The 25,806-nt window shown below is 41.4% G+C and overlaps 1 protein-coding gene across 6 annotated transcripts in view; it reads right to left on the bottom strand.

Moving 5' to 3' along the window:
- LOC109992096 (clathrin heavy chain 1) overlaps positions 1-25,806 on the bottom strand; it is a 78,913-nt gene that overhangs the window by 31,696 nt on the left and 21,411 nt on the right. For 5 of the 6 annotated variants that reach the window (XM_065960334.1, XM_020644592.3, XM_065960336.1 and 2 more), the window contains exons 3-15: positions 19,519-19,787; positions 13,154-13,315; positions 12,885-12,998; positions 12,095-12,268; positions 4,822-5,019; positions 3,817-4,017; positions 2,283-2,435; positions 2,004-2,126; positions 1,543-1,680; positions 924-1,088; positions 606-786; positions 312-475; positions 46-171 (exon numbers count right to left, since the gene is read on the bottom strand). In XM_065960334.1, coding sequence (XP_065816406.1) covers positions 46-171; positions 312-475; positions 606-786; positions 924-1,088; positions 1,543-1,680; positions 2,004-2,126; positions 2,283-2,435; positions 3,817-4,017; positions 4,822-5,019; positions 12,095-12,268; positions 12,885-12,998; positions 13,154-13,315; positions 19,519-19,787 — 2,168 coding nt within the window. The remainder of the gene's footprint in view (positions 1-45; positions 172-311; positions 476-605; positions 787-923; positions 1,089-1,542; positions 1,681-2,003; positions 2,127-2,282; positions 2,436-3,816; positions 4,018-4,821; positions 5,020-12,094; positions 12,269-12,884; positions 12,999-13,153; positions 13,316-19,518; positions 19,788-25,806) is intronic. The other variant, XM_065960338.1, reaches the window with a different exon arrangement.

The raw sequence follows: 25,806 nt of genomic DNA on the forward strand, positions 1-25,806 counted from the left end.
AACTTTAAAACACCAATATCATCAGGCAAAGCCCAGGTAAGTTACCTTCTGAACGTAGATCTCAATGTACTTTTGCAGGCTGTTCCTGTACAGGTACAGGACCAGATCATGCACAAAATCAAAGCGGTCACATACAATGATCAAAGGTAGTTGGTCAGTGAGCTTGGCTTCCTACAAAGAAAAGTAGAAAACATTTAAATTCAATAATGAGTGTCTGTTCTGAAAAAGCCTTGGTAATTGGAGGCAAAAAGGAATCTCATTCTTATTAGATTATCTGTGTGTTGTTATGTTTGCACTTGGCCAATTCTTACCTTAAGAAAGTTCTTCACACGTTCAGGGTCATAGCAGTTACTCTCTCTGCAGATTCTCTCCACTTCTTTGATCTGGCCTGTCTTGCAGGCAGCCTGGATATATTTGAAGTGAACCTCTGGATCTTGGCTAAAGTTCACAATGGATCCCAAGAAGTAGAACAAACCTGAAAGACAAAGAAAAGCTCACTCAAAGTCACCAAGAGAACTAACTGCAACTTCTCTTTAAAACTAAATCTTTTCTCAAGGTGGCAAAGAAGGCAAGACTACATAACACTTATCATGTTTCCATGTTACCCTCAAAGCTCTTGAACGACTCAAAAAGTTCAGTGAGGGACTGTGTAGAGAGCTGCTCGTGATACTTGGAAGCGACTTGGACACAGATCTGAAGGTTCTGACGGATGTTTGCAGATAGCATTGCCCTCAGACACTCTAAAGAGTCCTCCACTGACAAGGAGCCAAAGAAATTCACCAACCACTTAAGAAAAAAAAAACATTTGTAAAAGGCAAATCAAGTAATGAAATATCAATAATTAGAATACATTTACATGTATAAAGAATATCATTACAGACACATTATTATTATTTTCTCAAGTTTCTTGGCCTGTGTTGTACCTCTGGATTGAGAAGATGTGTGTGCACCACAGCACGTTTAATGTCATACAGGTCGGTATAATGCTCCAGCGCCCTCTGCAGGAGACCAGCCTTCTCACACAGCTGTGCAACGTGGGCGCGGTCATAGTGGGTAAACATCTGATTTCCGAGAATGGCATCTGCAACCTGCAAGACATAAAGAATGGAACAAAGACATTTCAACATTGTTTAAAGCTTTGTTAACATGAAACAGGAGATGGGAAAATGTGATTTGTTAAGTAAAGATGATGGTTACGTTAAACAAGGCGAACAAATGGTAAATTCTTCTGACTACTCAAAGCACTTTTACACTGCAGGTCACACATACACATTCACACACTGATGGTAGTGGTTGCTATGTAGTGAGACCATCAGAAGTAACTTATCCCATTCAAACACATTCAAACGCTGCCGACGAAGCAGCGGGAGAAATTCGGGGTTAAGTGTGCAGGGAGCTGGGGATTGAACCCTTGACCTTCCGGTTGAGAGATGACAACTCTACCAACTGAGCCACAGCCCCAACAAGGAGACACCTGTGATCATTCTGGCATTTGGACTCATGTCACTGAAACCTTATTGTGAATTCCTGATTCTTATGTACCTGTGGTGCGTGGACTAAATTCATTTCCAGCAGTCGTGTCTGCAGTTGACCTTCCGTGGGCCTGTTGTTCTTCAAGGCATCAAGTAAGAAAGATGTGCACTGCTGAATGAGGTTGTACTCCATGAACACGTCAACAATCTGAAAACACAAAAGACAGATGTAATAATAATGTTTGTCTGTCATTCCTAACCTTCAACAGCATTATTTCATTGATTGTTAGGTTATTTGTTTTTTGTGACAGTTACTGCATAATTCTGCTTTTAAATTATCATCTTTTAGTCACAAGATAACTCTAAAACTAAGGCTGTCAATGTCCCAATTAGTGAAAAGCTACTGCACTTGAAGCACTGGTAAGTAACAGTAACTTGTGCAAACATGTTGGTGAAAATGGCGTGAAACCCTGCAATACAGACAGTAGGTGTTCATTTAACGAACAAATAATAAAGGTGTGTTTTTTTTACCTGTGTAATGTCAGCAAGTGGCTCTTCATCCTGAACCAGCATCTGGGAAAACTGGAGGCCCTGTTCTGGACTGATCCGCATTACATTCCTTAACAAGAAAATCCAGTCTGGAGTGTAGCCCACCTGCAGGGACAACAGACCTCTGAAAACTTTACCACCAACATTTAGATTTCAGATTTCAATGCAAAATAGTCTTTTGTAGCATCATACTAGCTGTACCAAACTGGTCTTACATTCTGAAACTTATCAAAGGAATAAAAAAAAATGTTTTTCACAAACCTTCTTGGCATAGAGGACAATCTTCTGGAACTGTCCAGTCTCTGCAAAGCACTGAATCACCTTATTTGGGATGTTGGCTCTTAGGTAGACACTAAGGGCAAGAGTAGGATCGACTGACTTCACCAAATCTCCAAGTTCCTCAGAGCACTCCAGCTGTAAACGCACGCGCGCACACACACACACACACACACACACACACACACACACACACACACACACACACACACACACACACACACACACACACACACACACACACACACACACACACACACACACACACACACACACACACACACACACACACACACACACACACACACACACACACACTAGTATTCCTTTGTAGAGTGTTTCAGCTAGCAGCACACTCGCCGATTGTTTGCTCTGGCTGCAGGTAAGAAAACTTTGATGTATTGCACTCACCAAATTATTTTTTATCTCGTAATTATGAGAAAAGATCTCATAATTAAGAGATCAGTATCTAATAATTAAGAGATCCAAAATATTTTCAAATTGAGAGATCTTTGTGCTGCAGCACCTTCTGTAGTCAGACGTACAGCCCAGCTCCTCTGCTCACTTGTTGTCTAGAATTAGGTAGTCTTTTGAATAAAAAGCTCCTCTCCATACCGTTTATTTACTAAACAAAATATAAACGCTTTCTACTCATTTTACAAAATGAGGGAGAAAGACCCTTATAAAGAGGCTGACTGGTCAGCTCCCGGTCCTGGAGCACCCGGTGTGAAGTGGGTTTAAAGCATGTGAGGGACAGTACAGTCAGGCACAGCGGTGGAGGGACATCACTCAATTTATGTACGCTAAGAAACTGATCTAAGTGGCGAGTTCATATTTGTCAGTCTAAGGTCAGTGCTGCACACACGGAGGCTGAAACATTAGCTGAGCAGAACTTATCTCATTATGACATTAAAAGAAAAGATCTAGTAATTACCAGATAAATTGTCTATGTGTCTGTTTGTTTTCTTTGGTGAATGCAATGTGCTTCCTTATCATTCTCCTGTATTTCACTTTTAGGTGTATAAAGTCGCGCACAGAAGCCTAAAAACATGGCAAGTACAGACATGTGATGATGTGATGTTTGCTACCACAATAAAAGCTTACTATAGCCTACACAAAGCGGACTACACGTAGCAGATAAAAACAAACGCAATACTACACTTGTTTTTAGTTTATTATTTAGATTCCGGAAATAAAAAGAGGTATTACTATAAACTCTGGACCAATCCATACATGATAAGGAGCAGTCTTTTCCATTTTGATCTCTAAAGCAGTCTATGCTCGATTGTTACATAAAATAGTGACATATCCTCTAGTTATGCCCTTTGATGAGTCAAGTCATAGTTTAACTTTCAATAAGTATATGTCTTCGGAATACACTTTTAATGTTGAGTCAATCCAGCAATATGATTATATGTTGACAATTACCATGATAAAATATCTCTCATGACATGGCTGGTGAAAATAATTCCTCTAAAGAAAAGATTGTCCACTTTGAAACCAACTATTAGACACAAACCTTGTCCTCTTTTAACCATTTCTCTAGTAGCTGCTTGCGTCCCTGCTGGAGAACAGGCCTGCACAACTCCAGAGACTCAAACTTATTAAGCTGGCCTTGGTCCAGCAAGATTCCAAAGTATTGGAGCAAGGGAGACGTCTGGCCTGGTTGGGCTGGAACAGTCTGGAACCTACGGATGGTGTCTGGGGTTCGCAGAATACCCTGGTGAAGAAAGATGGATGGATAGACATAAGTAAAGTCACTTTAGAGTACTGCATAGAAGAAAAGTGGTGAACAATATTATTAGGTGAACTTTGAAAACTGAACACTAGATATATATATAAATGAAATTTGAAAAATCATCATCGAAAGACTTTATCCTGTTAACATTCCTAACAACATTTACACTCTTTTGGTGCAACATTAGAAGATGATTTTCCACACACCTTTGGTTGACTATGGCCCTGATCACACAGAGACGAGTTGCTAGAAGCGCGTCGCCAGCAAAACCATTATTTTCATATCGTATAGCGTGCCTGGCGTGCGCTCTTTTCTTGTGCCAGAGAGAGAGAGATGGTGGTCTTCACCATACTGTTTCCTTTTGTTCAGTATGTCATGAACCCAAAATCTCTGCTTATTTTTTGTTCCTCCCCTCCTCATCCAATAGGACAGCAACGGCAAGAGCTCAGAGTCTGCTTGAATCCTCTGTTACCAAATAACAGTTAATCGCCCCGTTGGGCACGCAGCTGTGCACGCAGCTGTGCACGCAGCTCTGCACGCAGCTGTGCACGCAGCTCTGCACGCAGCTCTGCACGCAGCTCTGCACGCAGCTCTGCACGCAGCTCTGCACGCAGCTCTGCTCCAGGAGCACCATGCTGTTTTGCCCGACGCGCTTTTGAGGCATTTCATGAGCAGCCGAGCCTGTAGCAGCGCGTCTCGGTGTGATCCAGGTCTATGGCTGCACAAAGCTACATTAATCTAAAGTCTTAACAGTCTGAACTTGTATTAGTTTATTTGTTGTTCTACCTTGGGTGCATTGGCTGCCACCTTGGCTGCTTCCGAGTAATTCCCTGCTGCAAAGAGCGTGTTGAACTTGCGGGCAAACAGCTCCTCAGCACCAGCTAGATTGTTGCGGACAGCCATACGTAGAGCCAGGTCTGGGTTCTGGAGGACATTGGTGATGTAGGGAATGATGTTTTCCTCCTCCACACAAACCGACAACACCTGGAATAGCACATTTGCAGGATATATTTTTAACCACTACAAGATACACTGCAAGGGTGGGATTTAATCTCTAAAATAAAACAATGCACTGTTATGCATACATACATATACCTTATACTTTTACATAAAAAATAGTAATTCAATTCAATTCAATTCAGGAAGCTTTATTGGCCTGAATGTTAAAAATATTGCCAAAGCACACAATAAAAAAAATAGAATGATAGTAATAATGAATAGTTCAATAGTCACAGTAATAATTATCAATTATGATATTATAACAAGTTATAATCAGATATATATTAATACAAATCTGAAATATAGTACAAAACAAAAATAAATTAAAGAAAAAAGTGTGTGTGTGTGTGTTTAACATTAATGTTGTGTGTGTTTGTGCCTATGTGTGTGTAGATTGGTTTTGTGTGAGTATGTGTGTGTAAAGATATTCAGGGACTTTTGTTTTTGTCTAAATTGTTTAAATTGGGTATGTGTGTAGCTTTGTTCCTGTGCGTGTGTCTGTGTTTGTGTGTCTTCAGGTTCCACTGGATTTCCTCAGGTTCTGACAGACTGTTATACATTTTGCAGCTGTGATCTTGCATTTTTGTTTTTTCCACACAACATATGGGAGTGTGTTATGTGTTCAAATTCAGATTGTGCATGTGTCATTTGGGCCGGTATTCCCCTCCCACAGTAGAAGTGGAGCTCTGTGTTTACCTGTAATGTGTCACAGTTAGTAGGTCTGCCAGCTTTTTCTCAGTGCTCAGGTAAATCTGTCAATGTGTAGTCTCTGTTTAGGGCCAAATCGTTTTTTAATTTAAGCTGTTTTTGAGTTGTTTCCTTCCAATATTTTATGTATTTTTATTTTTTGATAATTTAATTCTGGTCTTGAGGCTGGTTTGGTTGGGGGATGAGGGAACCCTGAGTCTGGTTTGGTCATATTGGGGTGGTGCTGTGGTCCTATTTTAAGCGCTCCTTCCATGATTTTGTCTTATATAGTTTTGTATGTTGTATATTTTATGAGTTTTGATTTTATTTTGTTCTTTTTGTCTCTTTCTCCCTAGTGTTTGTTTCATTTATGTGTTTCTTTATTTTAATGCTCCTAGTTTAGTCTTTAGTGTTTCCTGTTTTATTTTGTAATTTTGTATCATTGTGTTTCTCGTTGTCGTAGTGTGTCATTTTTTGTTGATAATCCTGATTTTGTTTTTTGGTGTTTGCTGATGTATTTTGTAGTTCTTTACCCAGTGTTTCAGAGGCAGTTCTTACCACCGGATAATATCTGTCTCGCACACACGCAGTTTGAGTATTTAATATCAACGAAGTCACTTGTGACCGGCTAGCGTCAACAGGTGAGACATCCCTTCTATCTTCTCACAGGTATCCGTGAATGCAGGTTGTATTACTACAGAAGAAAGCCCAAAAAAGATCGATTCACTAAAATATCCCAATTTTATATTAAATGATTCAAAAAAACGATTAATTCCCTCGGGATCGTTCATCATGACGTCATATCCGTATACAGAAAAAACAGAGTCTTCTCCACTCTCAGACTGAACCTGAAAGTTTTATTTATGTGGATAATGTTCTATCCTGACTAAAAGAAGTCATGCCTGTGTTCAGTTTCATACAACTGTGTCTCTGGAGCTACTAGGATAGCTCGCTAATTAGTTTCTGAGGTAATAAACATTCAGTTTTTTAAGGAATAACCTCAAAATATTAGACACATTGGATAGCAGTTCTTTATCCGCGGGTATTTAGTAAAGGCGTAAAAAGGCTTTTGAAGTAGAGAGCCGATGAGGTGATAGTTAATATAAATTAGCCCCACTAACCGCTAGCATCGCTAGCCACAGAGTCCCGCTAGTGGTTAGCTAACACACTACAATAGTTCGTTTATCTCATTGCAGAGCATAATCCCAACGAACAGAGAGTGAAATCAGTAGCGTGTGGATTCTGCAAAGGCAAACGCTGCACCCAGCGTCTTTTTCTGGAAGGGAGCCAGTTGAGGTGGTTTGGCGCTGCAGCCCACATGGGGAGGACATCGACAGCTTGACACACTGTATCACACATTAACTTCTGTGTTGAGAACACTGTACCCACCAAAAAAATACAGTGTTTCTCCAACAACAAACCCTGGGTGACCCCTGAGCTGAAAACCCTGCTGCTGGAAAAGAAGAGGGTTTTTTAGATCTGGAGATAGAGAGGAGCTGAGGAGGGTGCAGAAGGAGCGCAAGAAAAAAATCAAGGAGGTTTCCTTGCCAGCTACCGGGCAAAGATGGAGGAGCAATTACAACAGAAAAATGCAAGAGAAGTCTGGAGGGGCCTGAATAACATCTCAGGTCACAGCAGAGGTCGTGGGAGGGGCCCTGAAGCAGGAGACAGGGAGTGGGCAAATGAACTGAATCTGTTCTTCAATAGATTTGATTCTGCTCCCAACCCCACCCACCAGAGTGCAGACCAGCCCGCTTCCCAGACACTCCATCTGAGTACCCTGAGTACCCTGAGTACCCTGCCACCTCCCTCAACAGCCCTCTCCTCCTCCTCCACAGACGCCCCCCCAACAACCCTCTCCTCCTCCTCTTCCTCTTCTGACAGCCTCTCCAAAACAGCTGATCAGGTGAGAAGCCAGCTGAGGAAGATCAAGGCAAGGAAGGCCACTGGTCCCGACGGCATCAGCTCCAGACTCCTGAAGGACTGTGCAGACCAGCTCTGTGAGGTCCTTCTGCACATCTTCAACCTGAGCCTGAGACTGGAGAGGGTCCCGACTCTGTGGAAGACTTCCTGCGTGGTGCCAGCCCCAAAGACATCTCACCCCTGGGAGCCTAACCACTTCAGACCTGTGGCCCTCACCTCTCACCTGATATAGACCATGGAGAGGATTGTCCTCAACAACCTCCGCCCCCTGGTGACTTCAAATATATATAACAGCCGAACATTGGGGTGGATGACGCCATCATCTACCTGCTGCAGAGAGCCTGGACTCACCTGGAGAACACCGGCAGCACTGTGAGGGTCATGTTCTTTGACTTCTCCAGTGCCTTCAACACCATCCAGCCTGCACTGCTCAGGGGGAAGATAGAGAGGACTGTCACCTGGCTGCACGGACAACGGACTACCTCACCAACAGACCACTGTACATGAGGCTTCAGGACTGTGAGTCTGACATGGTGGTCTGCAGTACAGGGGCCCCTCAGGGGACAGTTCTCTGCCCTTTTCTCTTCACCCAGTTCTCCGATGACACAGCCATCGTGGGGTGTGTCTCTAAGGGGAGCGAACAGGAGTACAGGCAGGTCATCATGGACTTTGTCGACTGGAGTGAGCTCAACCACCTTCAGCTCAACGCCAGCAAGACAAAGGAGATGGTGATTGATTCCGCAGGAAGTCACCCCAGACTGCACCGGTGAACATCCAGGGCTTGGACATCGAGAGGGTGGAGACTTAAAAATACCTGGGTGTTCACCTCAACAATAAACTGGACTGGTTACACAACACAGACGTCCTGTACAAGAAGGGCCAATGTCGACTACACCTGCTGAGGCGACTGAGGTCCTTTGGAGTGTGCAGGAACCTGCTACAGACTTTTTATGACACTGTGGTGGCGTCTGCACTTTTCTATGCAGTGGTCTGCGGGGAAGGAGGGAGCACAGAGAGAGACAGGAAGAGACTGAACAGACTGGTCAGGAGGGCCAGTTCTGTCTTGGACTGTCCTCTGGACTCTGTAGAGGAGGTGGGTGAGAGGAGGATGTTAGTGAAGCTGACATCCATCATGGACAACCCCTCTCACCCCCTGCATGACACTGTGGGGGCCCTGAGCAGCTCCTTCAGCAGCAGACTGAGACACCCACCCTGCAAGACAGAGCACTACCGCAGGTCGTTCATCCCATCTGCAGTCAGACTGTTTAATCAGAGTCTTTAACAGCATCACCACCTCATGACTCATTTCAATAATGCTACACACTGTGTGTTTTTAATAATAATAACTCTTTCCACAAGTGGAAGTGTACATACCTGGTATTATTCTATTATTGTATTTTTTCTCCCTTTATTTAACTGATTGATTTTTGTTTGATTTTTAACTTCTTGTTATTTTTGATAATTATATTCCTGTTGCTTGAGCTGTTGTGACAAAAAAAAAATCCCCCATGGGGGATCTATAAAGTGACCAAATGACCAGACCTATAGTGAGAAACAGCTGTATTCCCAGACCCCACAGCTAATATTTTTACTGATTACAATTTTATAGTTTCAAAGACAGAGCCTACATGGCAATAACTTTTCTAAATTGCTGTTTAAATAAAATGTTTGATTTTGGATGTGTAAACAGTATGGCTAATATAGGTCTATATATCTCTACTATTTCAGAAACTTGCATTGTGTTTTCAATGCAAATTTTTACAAAGGGATTTGTTTATTAGGTTTGAGCCTCACAGCATGCTTGTACGCGCGATGTGATTGGCTGTCCCCGAGAGGTGCTACAGCTGCCTGGGCTTAGAGACAGGCTGAATGGGAGGACCATATACTCGTAAAGCTATCCCCTGAGAGTCAAATCTCAGGTATTTCCTGTATGGGGCATAAATCGGAATATAGAAATTAAGCGTCCCTTAGGTCGATTGACGTGAACCACATCTTGAAATTGTACCTTCTTAGATGACATATTAGGGGCTCAGAGGTCTAAGATGGCTCTCATACCCCTCCCCCTTTCTTTGGGACAAGAAAATACCTCAAGTACAAACCGTTGTGGAGGGACAACTCTCATGGCTCCTTTCTCTCTTAGTGTGGAAATTTCTTCCAAGAGAAAATTCACCCTGAGCTAGTGATTTGATTATTTCTTTGAAATGAGGAGGAGGGGGGGGGGGGTATTGAATTGTAGCCTTTCTCTATCCTCCTCAACACCCATTCTGACTCGGTGCAGGCCCATCTCTCTCTGTGCTGAGAGAGAGAGAGGGCTGATAGGCTGACCTGTCAACTCTGGTGATCTGCCGCCCTCGTGAGGCTGAGATGCAGAATACACACTGTCCGTGCGCGACATAGTCGTGTGCACACAGCACGGAGGAGTGTGGGAAAGCATGCTTCGCATTTTTATTACTGAGTGCATTAAATTGCTTACGTGACATTGACCGTTGGGTCTTGAACATTGTCTCTGCATTTTCCTGGGTGGCTTGGGAATATGTGCAACGACCCAAGCTCTGCTATCTGTGTGGAACCCCCCTGAACTGGAACCCCCTTGAACTGGAACCCCCCTGAACTGGAACCCCCCGAACCGGAACCCCCCCGAACTGGAACCCCCCTGAACTGGCACTGGTACATCTGCTTCTTACACTTTATCATCGCAGCTGCGGGAGGAGGATGAGGCGGCGTCAACTGAGGTCTGGCCTGTGAGGACTGTTTCCTAGCCCATGGGGTCTTTCCATCTCAGGGGGCCTGGGAGGCTGCATGCAGTTTAGGCATTTTGGGGATCCTAGAGGCAGGGGCCGGGTGGAAGGCAGCCTGAGCAGAAGACTGGCGCGGCGCACTAAATGCGGCGGGCTGCATCTTCCACAGTTTCAGCGCCTCATGGTTTCTCTTTTTCTCCTCACATCTCTTCTGCATGGAGGTGACCGCTGCACCGAAGACACCCTGTGGAAGGATAGGAGTGTCAAGGAGCTGTCGACAGGTTGGTGAGTGCTAGCAGGCGCTCTCCTGGAGGAACGTCAGACCCATGGCTCTCCCCGTAGCCTGGATGGCTACCTAGTGGAGGTGGAGGATGTGGTCTGTTATCACACAGGTATCTGGTTTAAGTGTCATGTCCTCTTCTAGTTCAGCCTGGTAGGCTGACAGAATGGCTGACAGCGCCGTTGCTTGTAAGACTTGTCAGCCAGGCTGGAAGCGGTCCGTCAGTAAAGGGAGAGACAGGGTTGAAGAAGACATGGAGGCCTTCGGGTGGAGATGATTCGCCAGCTCAATAGGCGGCATATTGCGGAGGCTGTCGGGCTCCATCACTTTGCAATCCAGCAGTGAAGTTCCCACAATGGGGTGTTTCTCGCTGTAGGGCCGGTCTTTCCACGTGACCGCTATCTCCTTGAGCAGCTCCGGGAAAAATGGCAACAGTTGCTTCACCGTCTTTTTCCTTCTGCAGTCTCTAGCCATCAAAGCGGGACTTAGCAGCTTGGGTGGAAGATTCAAGTTATGAAACAGAGGGAGGCGATCATATTTGCGAGGTCCGGCCCTTAGTTGTTAAAAAAGGGGGCCGATTTTTTAACCTAACAATAATTAGTTTCAATGCAATGATTTCCATGCATATTGCTTGAAGTGATACCAGTCAGTGGCTCTTTCTTCTCTCGTTTAGTGTTTAGCAGGCAGGTGAAAGAGAGTAACCATGGTGACCGTCTGTCAATCAACATTGTCCTAACCCCTCTATGAATAATACTTACTTTGACCATATGTCAATTGGTCAAAGTAATTGTATGTTTGATTATCCTTTTTTTTGCCATTATGTAAATAAAGCAAAGTTAGTCCAATAATGTTATGAACAAAGGCTTTTTGTATAAAACTACATCTGTAGGAATTCTGCAGGGCTAAAATAGAACCGAAACACTAGAACTTTAAGTCCACATGTTTTCAATAAGTGCATCACTGTATGATAACATACCTGATGAACACCAAAATAGATTTAAGTGGTGTGTTAAACCCTAAAGTTGTGCATACAAATTGATCAGAATGTAGGGAAATGTGTTTTTGGTGCTAAAATATTTCAGGCCATCCTAACAAAGACATTTTTAAAATAGACTAAATTTCTAGCGCAGTTTCTGTGCATTTGAAAACAGTAGACAGGGAAATAAGTATTGTTATTTCAACCATACAGTAAATAAAGCAAACTTAGTCCAATGATGTTATAAAAACGATCAGCAAATTAGTCTTTAGGATCAGGATGAAAAAAATCATGATAAAATCGTGACCTTGATCCTGCCATAAAACAATTTTGATATATTTTTTCCATACAGCCCACCCCATTTTAACTGACCCAAAGAGGGAATTTTTGAGAAGACTCTCAACATAACCAATCTATATCTATGTGGAGAACCATGATGTGTGGGAGTAAGAGTACCTGTCCTTTCCTGTTGACACCAATGATACCAGCTGTAGGTTCATGGGGGGCAGTTACAAAAATGGTCTCCCCACTGATCCTGTTCATGTAGATACATGTTCCGGTCTCCAGGTCATACAAGTGGATGTAACCATATTTGGTGATGAGAAAGACAACATCTTGCTTGGAGCTGATCTAGATGTGCAGAGAGAGAAGTAGTAAGTTGTACGTTTGAAGGTTAGTGTGGATGTTAATCGTAAACTAATGATCAAAATGCCCTTAAGCAAGAAATTGTATTCAATGTCTGTTAAGGTATTGCAAATTCAAGATTCCACAGATTTTCAGTTGATTGACTGTTCAGAACTACTTGTTTAATTTGTAATTACAACTGAACAATACCTAAAAATAGAGAGTTTCAGGCCAAGTTTCAACAGCATCGTTAAAGACACTAGTTAGTTGTACATACATAGTGTGTATAACTAATGGGGATCTAAATTGATGGGCGCTTGCAAGGCTATATCTTTATGTGTGCAAAAAGCCCATGAACATAAAAATCTGTGTGTTTTCAATACCTAAGAAGGACTTCTTTACAGAGGCAGTGGGCCTATTCCAAAGAGCCCAAAAAAAGGTGCAATTACCGCAAACAGATCAACAAAACTGTCTGAGTGTTATGCCTCATTGTTTTTTTGAAAAAGAGCTTGAAAGGGCAGGAGGGGAAAATTTGGTGTTCTAAACCAGGGAATGTAATCCATTTTACAGAAGAAAAATGGTAACAAGCTAAGGGTTTGCTTCTTCTAAACAGTTTCTGTACCTGCATGGCAACAGGGAAGTCATTCTGTGCTTCTGGAGGAAAGAAAACATCAACAGCTTTCTTTGGAAATGGCTGGTTCCCAGTTGGCGGAGTCCCAACTTCAATGATATGCAGCTAGAGAAAAAATGACGTTTTAAATAAAAAGTTAAACACAAAGTAAGGCAACAAGGTTCTCTGGAAATAAAACAGTCAAGTTAATTTATATCTGACTTGCTGATATCTTTTTTGCAGTTTTCAGTCTGAGAAATTTCAGTGCTAATAATTCTTACTTTTCCTCCTGCCTGTCCTCTTACAGCAAAGCAAAAAAGGGTTGACTCTTCAGTGTTGCCTTCCATCTTGAACTGTGCAAAACCAGCAGCATGCCCCTCGATGGGCTGAGACACCTTCCTGTCAACAGAGTACAGCTGCATGGCCCCGACAACACGGTTTTGCTAAAGAGGAGAGAAGAAGCAATTAAGCCATTGCACAGAACCATTTGGGATTAAGAGCTGCAGTAACATGTTTTGTTACACTGGTTTTATTACAACTCTGCATCCAGAACAACAGAGACCATTAAAGTCGAAATAATAAATATGCTGTTTAAGTTATAAATTTAATTTAATTTAGTTAATTTAGTGTCTTAATTCAACACACACTTAAGACATTTGTATTACAAGTAGAGATAAATTACATAACTGGAGACTGACCCATTTGCCATGATTTCGTTCTAAAAGAGAGTCTGCCTATTTGTTGTTTAATCCAGCTTCCCCCAATGGAATTTAGCTTGTTTGCCACTCTCTATGGTACCCCTATTGAGCCCATTAAGCCTATAAATATAAAATGAACTCATAAGACTGTGCTGCTTCTTTTTTGGCCTCCACAAAGAGGTTGGGCAACCTGCATAATTTGTCTGTGTCGATTTTGTACCCAGTTTCCTTTCAATAGATGGAGTGGTTTCATTACCTGTACGCTAATTGTGTGTTGTTCGCCTAATTAGATCAAATAGTGATGGTCATAGTGTGTATTAACTGTACGTGTACAGCTATTTTTCTGTTTTGTCTGACAAAATTTGGTGTAGAAAATACAAACAACTTTGATCGTGTCTGTTTTTGATCATAGAATTGCAACGGATAGAATGTGCACTGTATTATCTGCATTGACGGATGGTTGCAATGTTCTAATCCTTTGCCTGTATTGTTTACACAGGCATAACTTGTTTTTTTTGTTGCAAAAAAGCATTCATTCCTGGTAGCGAAGTAACTTTCACTGGCCAAGACAAACCTAGCACTTTTAAATGAAAGAGCCAGACATTTTGATTTGCAAAACGGCTGATGCTATAGCCTACCAGAATTTGTAAACTTCGATAGGACACTAATAAAATATGCACATATGAATAGAAAAGAAATGACAAAGACTGGAGTCTTCCAGTCTGTATTTAAATGTAGAAGCCTGACAAAAGTACTTCTGGCGGGAAAAGAACAAAGACACAGAAGAGACTACAGTACAATGCCTCAGTATCCCAGCTTGTGCTTCATCACACCTACTATAGCTAAGCAGAAAAGCTAGACCCCCCCTCATTGGAGGAGATCTGGTTGTTGCATAAAATATCCATCTCCAAGTCAGAGGCTTGGATCAGAGCAACCCAGTCTCATGTCAAAAATGTGTAATACCTATGTTGGTCCACAGCGCAAAACGTAAAAGTTTCACAATAATGGCTCTAAAATTGTGACATGTCTATGTTTCCTTTTGCCTATTCTTTTGTATAGGCATACCTCAGGTCACGTGACTGCCCAGTTTTCCCCTGGCGAAAAAAAAAAACATGGCTTAAGTGTCGTTTTCATAACCTTTCTGGTGACAAATGTACATTGTATCTTCATAATCTTCGTTCGGTTTATGTTTATGATCTTTAGTTTGTTCGTTTCTACGAAGATTCTTTCCGGTCTCGATAGAAAATGTTGGAATGTTACAAAAGGAAACATAGACATGTCACAATTTTAGAGTCCTTATTGTGAAACCACTACGTTTTGCGCTGTGGACAAACGTAGGTATTACATATTTTGACATGAGACTGGGTTGATCAGAGACATTGGTTAAAGTGTGTTAATATCCTATTGGAAACCTGCTGTTTTGATTCATTTTGACAGACTGCAGTCTCCTGTTGTTGTTTTCTCTATTGTGTTTCTTTGCTCTCCACTACAGGCAGGCTTGGTGATGATACACATCGTGGTAGTCTCCATCTTGTCATATCTCTTCCCATGCCATATGCAAGCATGCACAAACTCATGACCTCTTGGGTACCCACTTCTTTGGACAGTAACTGTTATATATGCTGTTAGATTATATTATAAAATATAATAATCTAACAGTAACATCTTATTTCTATTTATCACTTATCTCACTCTCTACTTAATCACAATGTCAAGCGACCATCGCTTACCCCTCTTACTCTCTCTCTTTGGTTTGAAAATACAAGTGTATATCTGTTTTTCTTTCATAACTAGGGTACCTTTAACTGGTATCAAATGTAAAAATAACAGCTACTGTATCCATATGGGCATGTTGTATCGAAAGGTATCAAAGTAGTGAACATTTTGACAACCTTAGTTCTGTGTTTGAGTAGCATTGATTACCGTATTTTCCGCACTATAAGGCGCATCGGATTATAAGGCGCACCTTCAATGAATGGCCTATTTTAGAACTGTTTTCATATATAGGGCGCACCGGATTATAAGGCGCATAGAATAGAACGTGTTTACAACTGAACAAGGCTGGGAGATATTGTGAATATATAAATATAAATACGTATAAAACGTAACGTATAAAACGACAAAAACACAAGTACATAAGACGATTTCCCCAAATAATAAATTATTTCTTTGACGTTTCTCTTAACTCTCAAAACGTAGTTTTATACGTAGTGCATTCACAATAACTCAACGTTGTTCAAACGTTAATGTGCATATTCACAATATCTCCCAGCCTTGTTCAGTTGTAAACACGTAAAAGAAACACAGTCTGATACCGCTAATTCAAACGTTAGTGCAGGGGTGCCCAAACAGTCGATCGTGATCGACAGGTAGATCGCTGACTGATTCTCAGTCGATCGCGAGATGTTTTGTCAATATAAAATACAATTGTAAAATAGAAAAGTGATTTCAATTTCATTTCATTGCACTGTTTCCCACACACGATACCTGTGTTGGGAGCCCAAGTATACTTCCGACCTGTGTGTATTTAATTTTTCATTTATTCATGAAATTGCTGCGTGCATGAGAGAGCGAGCGAGCGAGAGAGAGAGAGAGAGAGAGAGAGCGCGCAAGAGAGAGAGTGCAGGCATGCGCAATGACGTGCAGGTAAAACCGGGGGGGTAAATGTTTTACCAAAAAGTCATATATAGAAACTATGCTACGAGTATTAAGCGCATTTGATGAAGCTGCAGCTACTTTTCTCTGCTCCTCTCTGCTGTCATGACTGTGCGCATCGCGGGGGACGAGACACACCAACAAACAGCGCAAACGCACACGCACACACACACACTTGCACTGGAGCGCCAGCCACCACGCGAACCTTTTTACTTTTTACTTTTAGTGCTACAGCACACAGTTGATACGTGATCTGTACGGACCGAGGTGGGAACACACGTGACCCGGTCAAACAGTCGGTTGGACTTTACTCCGTTCACTCTCACCGTGTCTGCAGCTAATTTAACAAAAGCAAAATCATCTCACAGCAGCCTGCTGTAGTCTGTAGTCTGCATTATTTTTTACAGAACTCTCATTTATTATTTTCTGTTTGTTGTGTGAGTATTAAATGCGTTTGTAGGCTGTTGGTAAAGGCTATGGCTCACTATGTGGACTGGTAGATCTCGGCAGACTGGTAACTTTAAAAGTAGATCTTGGTTCAAAAAAAGTTGGGCACCCCTGCGTTAGTGCATAACTCAACATTGTTCAGTTACGTATAACACGTAAAGCTCACTTTTTCAGTTCATTCCCCGTCCACGAATCCCTCGAATTCTTCTTCTTCAGTGTCCGAATTGAACAGTTGGGCGAGTACGGCATCCAACATGCCTGGCTCCCTCTCGTCATTATCCGAGTCAGTGTCGCTGAGCGCCGTGTACAACCAGTATGGATCAACCAATTAACCAATTGATCCATATATAAGGCGCTCCGGATTATAAGGCGCACTGTCGTTTTTTGAGAAAATTAAAGGCTTTTAAGTGCGCCTTATAGTGCGGAAAATACGGTACTATTGGTGTTGCTATGAGTCAGTGCTCTGACTCACACCTTCATTAACTTTAAATGCAAATATTTATTAAATATTGATGATGTAAACATCTACAAACCCCAATTCCAGTGAAGTCGGGACGTTGTGTACAACGTAAATAAAAACAAAATACAATGATTTGAAAATCCTTTTTTAACCTATATTGAATACACTACAAAGACAAGATATTTAATGTTCAAACTGATACACTTTATCGTTTTTTGTTGTTGTTGTAAATATTCAATCATTATTGTTGTAAATATTCAATCACGTTCCAACAAAGCTGGGACAGGGGCAACAAAAGACTGGGAAAGTTGAGGAATGCTAAAAAAAACCCTGTTTGGAACATTCCACAGGTGAACAGGTTAATTGGAAACAGGTAAGTGTCATGATTGGGAATAAAAGGAGCATCCCCGAAAGGCTCAGTCGTTCTCCCTAGGGAGACGAATAAAGAAACCTTGACATTGACCTTGACAAGCAAGGATGGGGCGAGGTTCACCACTTTGTGAACAACTGCGTGAACAAATAGTCCAACAGTTTAAGAACAACTTTTCTCAATGTACAATTCAAGGGATTTAGGGATTTCATCATCTACAGTCCATAATATCATCAAAAGATTCAGAGAATCTGAAGAAATCTCTGCATGTAAGAGGAAAGGCTGAAAGCCAACACTGAATGCCTGTGACCTTCGACCCCTCACTGCATTAAAAAGTGACATCATTCTGTAAAGGATATCATCACGTGGGCTCAGGAACACTTCAGAAATCCATTGTCAGTTAACACAGTTTGTCACTACATCTACAAGTGCTACATAAAACTCTACCATGCAAAGCCAAAGCCATATATCAACAACACCCAGAAACACAGCCGGCTTCTCTGGGCTTGAGCTCATCTGAGATGGACTGATGCAAAGTGGAAAAGTGTGCTGTGCTCTGATGAGTCCACTTTTCAAATTCTTTTTGGAAATCATAAACGTAGTGTCCTCCAGGCCAAAGAGGAAAATGACCATCCAGATTGTTATCAGCGCAAAGTTCAAAAGTCATAATCTGTGATGGTATGAGGGTGTGTTAGTGCCCATGGGTAACATGCACATCTGTGAAGGCACCATTAATGCTGAAAGGTACATATAGGCTTTGGATCAACATATTCTACCATCCAAGCAACATGTTTTTCAGGGACGTCCCTGCTTATTTCAACAAGACAATGCCAAGCCACAACTCTGCACGTGTTACAACAGCGTGGCTTTGTAGTAAAAGTAAACATAAGCCGTTTTCACATATGCACTCCGGATAATATCTAGATATTTACAGGAGGACTTCTCCAGAGATTCTCCCGACCTAGCCGTTCACATATGCTCCTCACAGCGGGGGACTTTCCCTGTCAGAGGGGAGGAGGCGTGGGGGGATTTCCTGAAGTAAGACGTGACATAAATAAACAACGTGGAAGTAGCGGCTGAAGCAACAGAGTCCACTACACGACGCTATAATGAGAATATTTGCCTTTATATCAATGCTATGTGTAATCCAACGGAATGACAACATCCACAAAAGAGAGGAGAACAACATACTGACGAACAGAAAACACAATGCAGCCGTTTAATTAGAGCACGGAGATCGTAGAGGTCCCATGCAGACACTTTAGCCAGTCACTATATGAACGTCATTCTCTTTTCAATGGCTGAAATTGAAAATCTCCGGAGTATATTCGGCCGCGTTCAGACATCAGCTCCTCTGGATTATTTGCGGAAAAAATACTAGGGGTCTGGCAGGATAAACTCCGGGTAATATCGGAGTAAAAAATTCGGCTGTTGCATTCACACATACAGCTCCTCCTGGAAATCTCTAGAGTTTTTCAGGAGATTTCCATATGTGTGAAAAGGGTTATACTGTAAGGTAAGGAGAGACTGAAGAATCTCAGAGATATGTTAATTATAGCTGACGAAAGCAAAACTGGAAAAAAGTTGAGAGAAAAGAAGGAAACACTGAAAAGTGGTCCTATCGTTCTACTTAACAAAAACAAAAAAAGCATAACTTGCCATTACAGCTGGAGAGGAAATGTGGGGAGACACTGTGGATTACATGCACTAAGCTACCAATGTGACAATGACTGTAGCCTCTGTACAAGGGGCACCTGCTGTACCAGCTGAGCTGAACCAGCACCTTTTAACTGGAATCATGGCCTAGAAAATATTCATATGTTCATGTGGTAAATATTTTTCATTTAGATACAATTTTAAACAAAGTCTACTCTTTATGTACAGAAACAAAATAGATAAACTGTCCCTATTTATGTGTTCTATTGTGCCACATAGTTGGCACAAGAATTCCCATTTAACTCCTCAGTGCAGTTGAAAACACATCTGAGTCTGCACTTTTTTTTTTTTTTTTTTTACCTGTGCTGAAATGCCAATGAGCAGCAACCACTTCTGTTTTGCATCAGTGCGATAGTTGATGATCTGGCAGCCTGCCAGACTGGAATGGCGGTCAAAGACTTTGACTGGCTGAGAGTCACCCTCCATGCTCCAATGATAGACTGCATTGTCTGTGACTAGGGCAACAGTGTTTAGGGAGATCCATTTCCAGAAGCTCACGTCATCTGTCATCGTATGAGCCTTCATTTTACTCTTCATCTCAATGTTAAAGATCTGCAGGGTCTTTGCGGCTGAAAGAATTCAGAGTCAAGGTTAACAGTGAAATAGATAAACCCTGTAACTTCCTGAATAATCAAAATAATAATAATTATTACAATACTAAAGCAACCACACACAAAACACAATATACTTTGGCAGTAAAAAGCACATTTGGGAATTCAAGACTCAATTTCTGCAGACATGTCAGGGTTTGGTTTGAGTGAAAAAAGACCATAACAAAAGCCAGTACCACTGTCAAGACAAGTGACACAACCAACAAAGGGGTAACCACATTAGTGATTTATCTGCATTCAGTTAGGTCTCATGGGAAAAATAGTTGGCTTTATATGTGCAGGTTCAGCATCTAGGTGAAAAAAGTACATCTACTGCTTTAATCATTTAGATGGTTACTGACATGACTATCACTTTATTTTTTTTCATAGAATAGAAAATTGTGAGTTGCTTAAATGTTGGGTTAGCCTGTAAAGTTACATGCCTGGATCTTGTATTTTCCTCAGCAATTTGTGAACAAACACACCCTCATCAATAAGGTACAGTGGTTCAATTCTGATCTACTGAATCAAACCAGATCAATAAAGGACAAATTCTGCTTAGAACTATAGCACCCAGTGCAAGTCAAAATCACGCTTTATGTTATGTGTCCAGTTGTAACCCTGACCACCTGATGTGAAACTCTAGGCATGCTGTTGAAGTCCATATGGAATTTACATCAAATTGTGTCCTTATGGTCTGAATGCAGATTAGCAACAGAAGCACACAAATAGATATAATGAAGGGGAAGATGCACTCACACCCTTTTGTTTTAATCCTCCAGTTAAGTCTCACTGAAGTATATGAATAATAATGTCTTGAAATCTAGATCTGGGTGTCAAACTTGCGTCCCTCATCTGGTCCACGAGAAGTTTATGGGAAAGTGGGGACATTTTGAAAATGAGATTTTTATAAATCTAAATATTTTCTTTACATTTTCACCCAGCTGTTAAAAACTATGTATAATTAGCAAAGTAAGAGTTAATTATGATGATACCATAAATTAATCAAATGTTGCACTTTCAACTATATTCTCAGCAGGGAGAAACATCATAAAAAGTGCTTTATTGCTGCTCCTGCATTTTGTTAGCTCTGCAAATACATTGTTAAAAAAGAGAGAGGCTGGCACAGAATGCAACTCAAGAAAGATGGTACGAGCAGTATTACTGTTTTCTTATTTTTTCAAAACAAGTTCCCAAGATTTGATCAGAGCTACAGGACAACACCCTGATGGTTTTTACCAGTGTGTCCTGTCTTGAGAGATAAATTCATGTCTGCCTTTTTGGGACCATTTTTTATTCTATAATGCCTAGCATCAAATTACCCAAAAAAGACATAATTTACATCAAATAAACTCTGTATGTACAGAGCAAGCTTTGTCTGTGATGAACCTAAACAAGCCTATGAAGGTATTTGTGGAGCAGAACTCCAGAGCACCTGTGACAGTGGACTTTATATTTGTAGAAAATAGTCACACAACTGTATCAGTACACTTTGAAGTCACAGATTAAAATGCTTTAGGGGTTGCAATTTTCTGTCTGTCCCACAAACACAACACAACAGTAACAACTTGTCAAATTTTTCTTTGCAGGTGCACAAATCCTTTCTCACTTATCACAAATTAGGAAACTGAAATGCTCACGTTTTTGTTACAGTTGTTGCAGTGAATATGGTGCAAAACACATTTTCACGAGTCTCGAATGCTGGTTTTCTGCTCACAAATTACAAGTTTCTTACAAGTTTACCTTGACCACACCCAAAACAAATTTCATTTGTTCCCCAACTCCTTTTCATTCTTCTTCTGAGTGCTGGGTCTCTAGCTGTCGGCACCAGGGCACCTACGAACTAGATTGGCTCAGCTTTGAACCAGAAAGCTAACATTAAGCTAGTGAGATTCAAAGTCAATAACTTGGCGTACTTTTAACAAACAATAAATATAATTTGATTGTATGTTAACAACAATAATAGCTAGCTATCCAGCACTGCCATTATCCCCAAATAAAATATCAAGATTTTCAACATATGTAGGCCTTAACGTATCAACAGGACTAAAACCCTTTTCACACATACGGAAATCTCCTGAAAAACTCCAGAGATTTGTCTACCCGGACGCATTTTTCGCCAGACCCCTAGTATTTTATCCGCAGAATATCAGAGTGAGCTGATAACTGAACATCAGCATACACTCCGCAGATTTCAATTCGAGCCAATGGGACCCGAGTGACGTTTATATAGTGACCTGCTAAAGTTTCTGACCACTACGATCTCCGTGCACGTAATGAAACGGCTGCATTATGTTTTCTGTTCGTCAGTATGTTGTTCTCCTCTCTTTAGTGGATGTTGTCATTCCATTGGATTACACATAGCATTGATATAAAGACAAATATTCTCATCATAACGTCGTGTAGCGGACTCTGTTGCTACGGCCACTACTTCCACGTTGTTTATTTACGTCACGTCTTATGTCGGGAAATCCCCCGCCCACCCTCCCCTCTGACAGGGAAAGTCCCCCGCTGTGAGGAGCATATGTGAACGGCTAGGTCGGGAGAATCTCTGGAGAAGTCCTCCTGTAAATATCTAGATATTATCCAGAGCGCATATGTGAAAATGGCTTAAATGTGTTGCGTACAGGCAGCCGAAGGTATTCTGAACAGAACGCATAACAGCAAAGAATGTCACAAAACGAATGAAATAATATTTGCTTATTTACTTTAACTAAAGCATTTGCCTTTATTAAATAACACTGATGTAACATCATCATTAATATGCAAACAGCGTTGTATTGACCATAGACTGTAGTGTTGACAGACATGCAGTCTGAGAGTGACGCCGAGCGGCCATCACCCAGCTTTGATGTTGAAAATTACAATATCTAGCATTGATTCAACACAAGGTAATATATTTAACAACAATAATAATTTCATGCAAAGAAGCATAATTTAATTGCTCTAGTCATCTCCCCTCTCAGACTGCAGTTGAGATTCTTCCCCTCCCACGGTTTTCACCAGCCAAACTTGCTGAATTCTCACAGGAATTAAATTCCCTGGAGGTCTCTTGCTTGGTCAGGAATCAAAGAGGGGGAACTGAAGATGACACACATATACATTTTGTTCATGACTTGAAAGTAATTATTCAGAAATCCTTAGTGCAAACATCATTAGTACATAGTTAGTGTACACAACATGTTGAGTCCATGTTGTTACGTTAAGGCTAGGGCTGACAGTAGCCGACACAGGTTTGTGAATATCTTGATATTGATTTGGGGATAATGGCAGTGCTGGACAGCTAGCTAGTATTGTTGTAAAACATACGTCCAAATGATATTTACTTTGTTAATAGTACGCAAAGTTATTGTCTTAAAATCTCGCTAGCAAAGCATTAGCTTTCTGTTGTTTGTAGACCGACTGCTAGAGACTCCGTACTCAGAAGAAGAACGAAAAAGGAGTTAGGGGGACCAATGAAATCTGTTTGGGGGTTGGACAAGGCAAACTCTACAGGTGCACAAATCATTTTTACACCATATATCTCAGTAATTGTTGAGCAAAGGTGATTTGTGATCCTGTAGAGGCAGGGGTGGCGAGTACTTGAAATATGTGAGTGGAAAACCAGCATTTGAGACTCATAGCGGCTGATTCAAGCAGTTGCAGTTATTGCCCTGCGTTCGTGCTAATATTCGTGAAAAAAGTATTTGTTAGAAAGTATTCCACTTATAGACCCTAACACACCAAGCAGACAGCAAAGAACTAGTGGAGACGAAGGCCGCCTGTGGCGTCGCCTCTCGCCTTGGCCAAAAAGTTGCACTTGAACACACCTCAAAGACTCAGCTCGTTCGTTCTGCGCATGTGAGGGGTGGAGGTAGCTTGTTGCTATGATGCGAGAAGACAATTTTCACACCGCTGTCGTGCACCACTCGTATTATAGGTCGTCTACTAATGGAGAATAATGTCTGATAAAAAGTAGAAAATGGCGCTGGCGTTGTCAGCTTCTAGTCGTAGTAGAAAAAGAAAAGAAGAGGAGGAGACAAATAAGGAGAAACCGCACTAATGGGTGAAAGCATGGATACTACAGCGACATGCTCAAGGGGCTTTCCTGAACCTGTGAGGAGAGCTGGAGTCTGGAGCTGTTGCCGAATCGGCCAAAAAGGCAGATGGGTAGCGATTACGGCTGCACGATATTGGAAAAAACTGACATTGCAATATTTTTTTTTCCTGCAATATATGTTGCAGTATATGACCATCTCTCTTGGTGTCTATGGTACCACTCTGAAACAAAACCGTCAGAAATGTTTGGATCCTGCCCAAATGTTCACTTTCTAGGAAGATTCAAGCAGCCATATTCTTTAACCCTAACCCGAGGTTTTTGATCTCATTAATGAATCAAATGATGGAAACAGAGAAGCTTACTGCTTCACTCTGTTCAGCTCCCTGACTCCTGAAGAAATGATGATTACAGACTCTCACCTGTCTGCCTCTGTGAGTTTTAATGATGTTTATCTCCGTTAATATTGATATTGATCTATAATATTTCCTACAAAGTGACATTAGGCCAAATAATATTACGGGGATATTAATTAAATATGTTAACGTGCTGCGCTCCCCCAGCCTGAGAGAGAGAGACACACAGTGGGAGAGGCTGCACAGACACACAATGGCTCAGAGTTTGTCCTTTCCCTGCGTTTTGCCCTTTTTGCCTTTAACCCCTTATATGATGTTAACTATAAGCAAACTGTCAGATTGTCAAAATCCCTGCTCTGCACCGCTCACTTCACCGCTCCCTCTCTCTCAGTCGCTCAACCACTCACGCACGCCGCCCTGCCCGACCCTAACAGCAGGTGAGATGACAGAGTGCGGTACAGAAGGTGCTCTAACCATCAGTAAAGAGTACGACACCTCTGTAGTGACTTCTCATTGAAAGTTGTTTTAGAATAAATTGTAGGCTTCACTTCCATTCATCAAGATCGTTGGTTATGTTTTTTAATTAGTAGTAATTACGCGTCCCACAGCATGCAGCGTGTGATATTTAATGATCAAACTGATACACTATATGTTTTGTAAATATTCACTCATTTTGAACTTGATGCCTGCAACACGTTCCAAAAAAGCTGGGACAGGGGCAACAAAAGACTGGGAAAGTTGAGGAATGCTAAAAAAAAACCTGTTTGGAACATGCCCCTGTCCCAGCTTTTTTGTAACGGGCATCAAGTTCAAAATGAGTGAATATTTAAAAACAATAAAGTTTATCAGTTTGATAGGCTGAAAACGATTTGCAAATCATTGGAATTGGGGTTTGTATTTAAATGAATTCTCATCTAGATCTATTAGTAATGTGAATGGGCTTATACAGGCTACATAAACTTCATTGAAAGCTTCAAATATATTTTGCGGCGTCAGACAGATTGTTTGTTTTGGGGGGGGGGGGGGGGGGGGGGCTGCCAGCAAAAATGGCTCTTTTGATAGAAAAGGTTACTGATCCCTGCAATAAGAATAACTGGATGAGTTTTCCTTTCTTAACAATCAGCAAAGGAGTTGTAGACGTTTTGAGTTAATTTCCCTTACTGCCCATCGCACATCCTGCGATGTAACTATTGCTCCAGTCCCTCCAGGATTTTGTGGACTTTTTGGGGGATTGTTGCGGCCTAAAATGCAACTTAAAAAAAAAATTGCAATGCAAGTTGCAATTTTTTTAGGTGTTTTTTTTTGCAATTAAATTGTGGCAGGAAGCGAAAATTGCAACAATAGTTACGATTTGTTTTTTTATGTAAAAAATAGAGACTTTTCATTATTAAACTATTTTCTTAGACACACTTTGATGTGATTGAGTGATGCCTAGATTTTAACCTGAGCAGAGCCATTAGCTTTGTGAAGTTACATATTCCTCTGCTGCACTCAGTGACATCTCTCTCTTTCTCTCTCTGACACACACACTCACTTCATCTGATTTCATTAGACATCCAAATTCATATTTTGCCTTAAGCTTTTAAAACACTTTAAACATTTTACG

The sequence above is a fragment of the Labrus bergylta genome, chromosome 11 (assembly GCF_963930695.1).
Source record: "Labrus bergylta chromosome 11, fLabBer1.1, whole genome shotgun sequence".
Taxonomy (NCBI): Eukaryota; Metazoa; Chordata; class Actinopteri; order Labriformes; family Labridae; genus Labrus; species Labrus bergylta.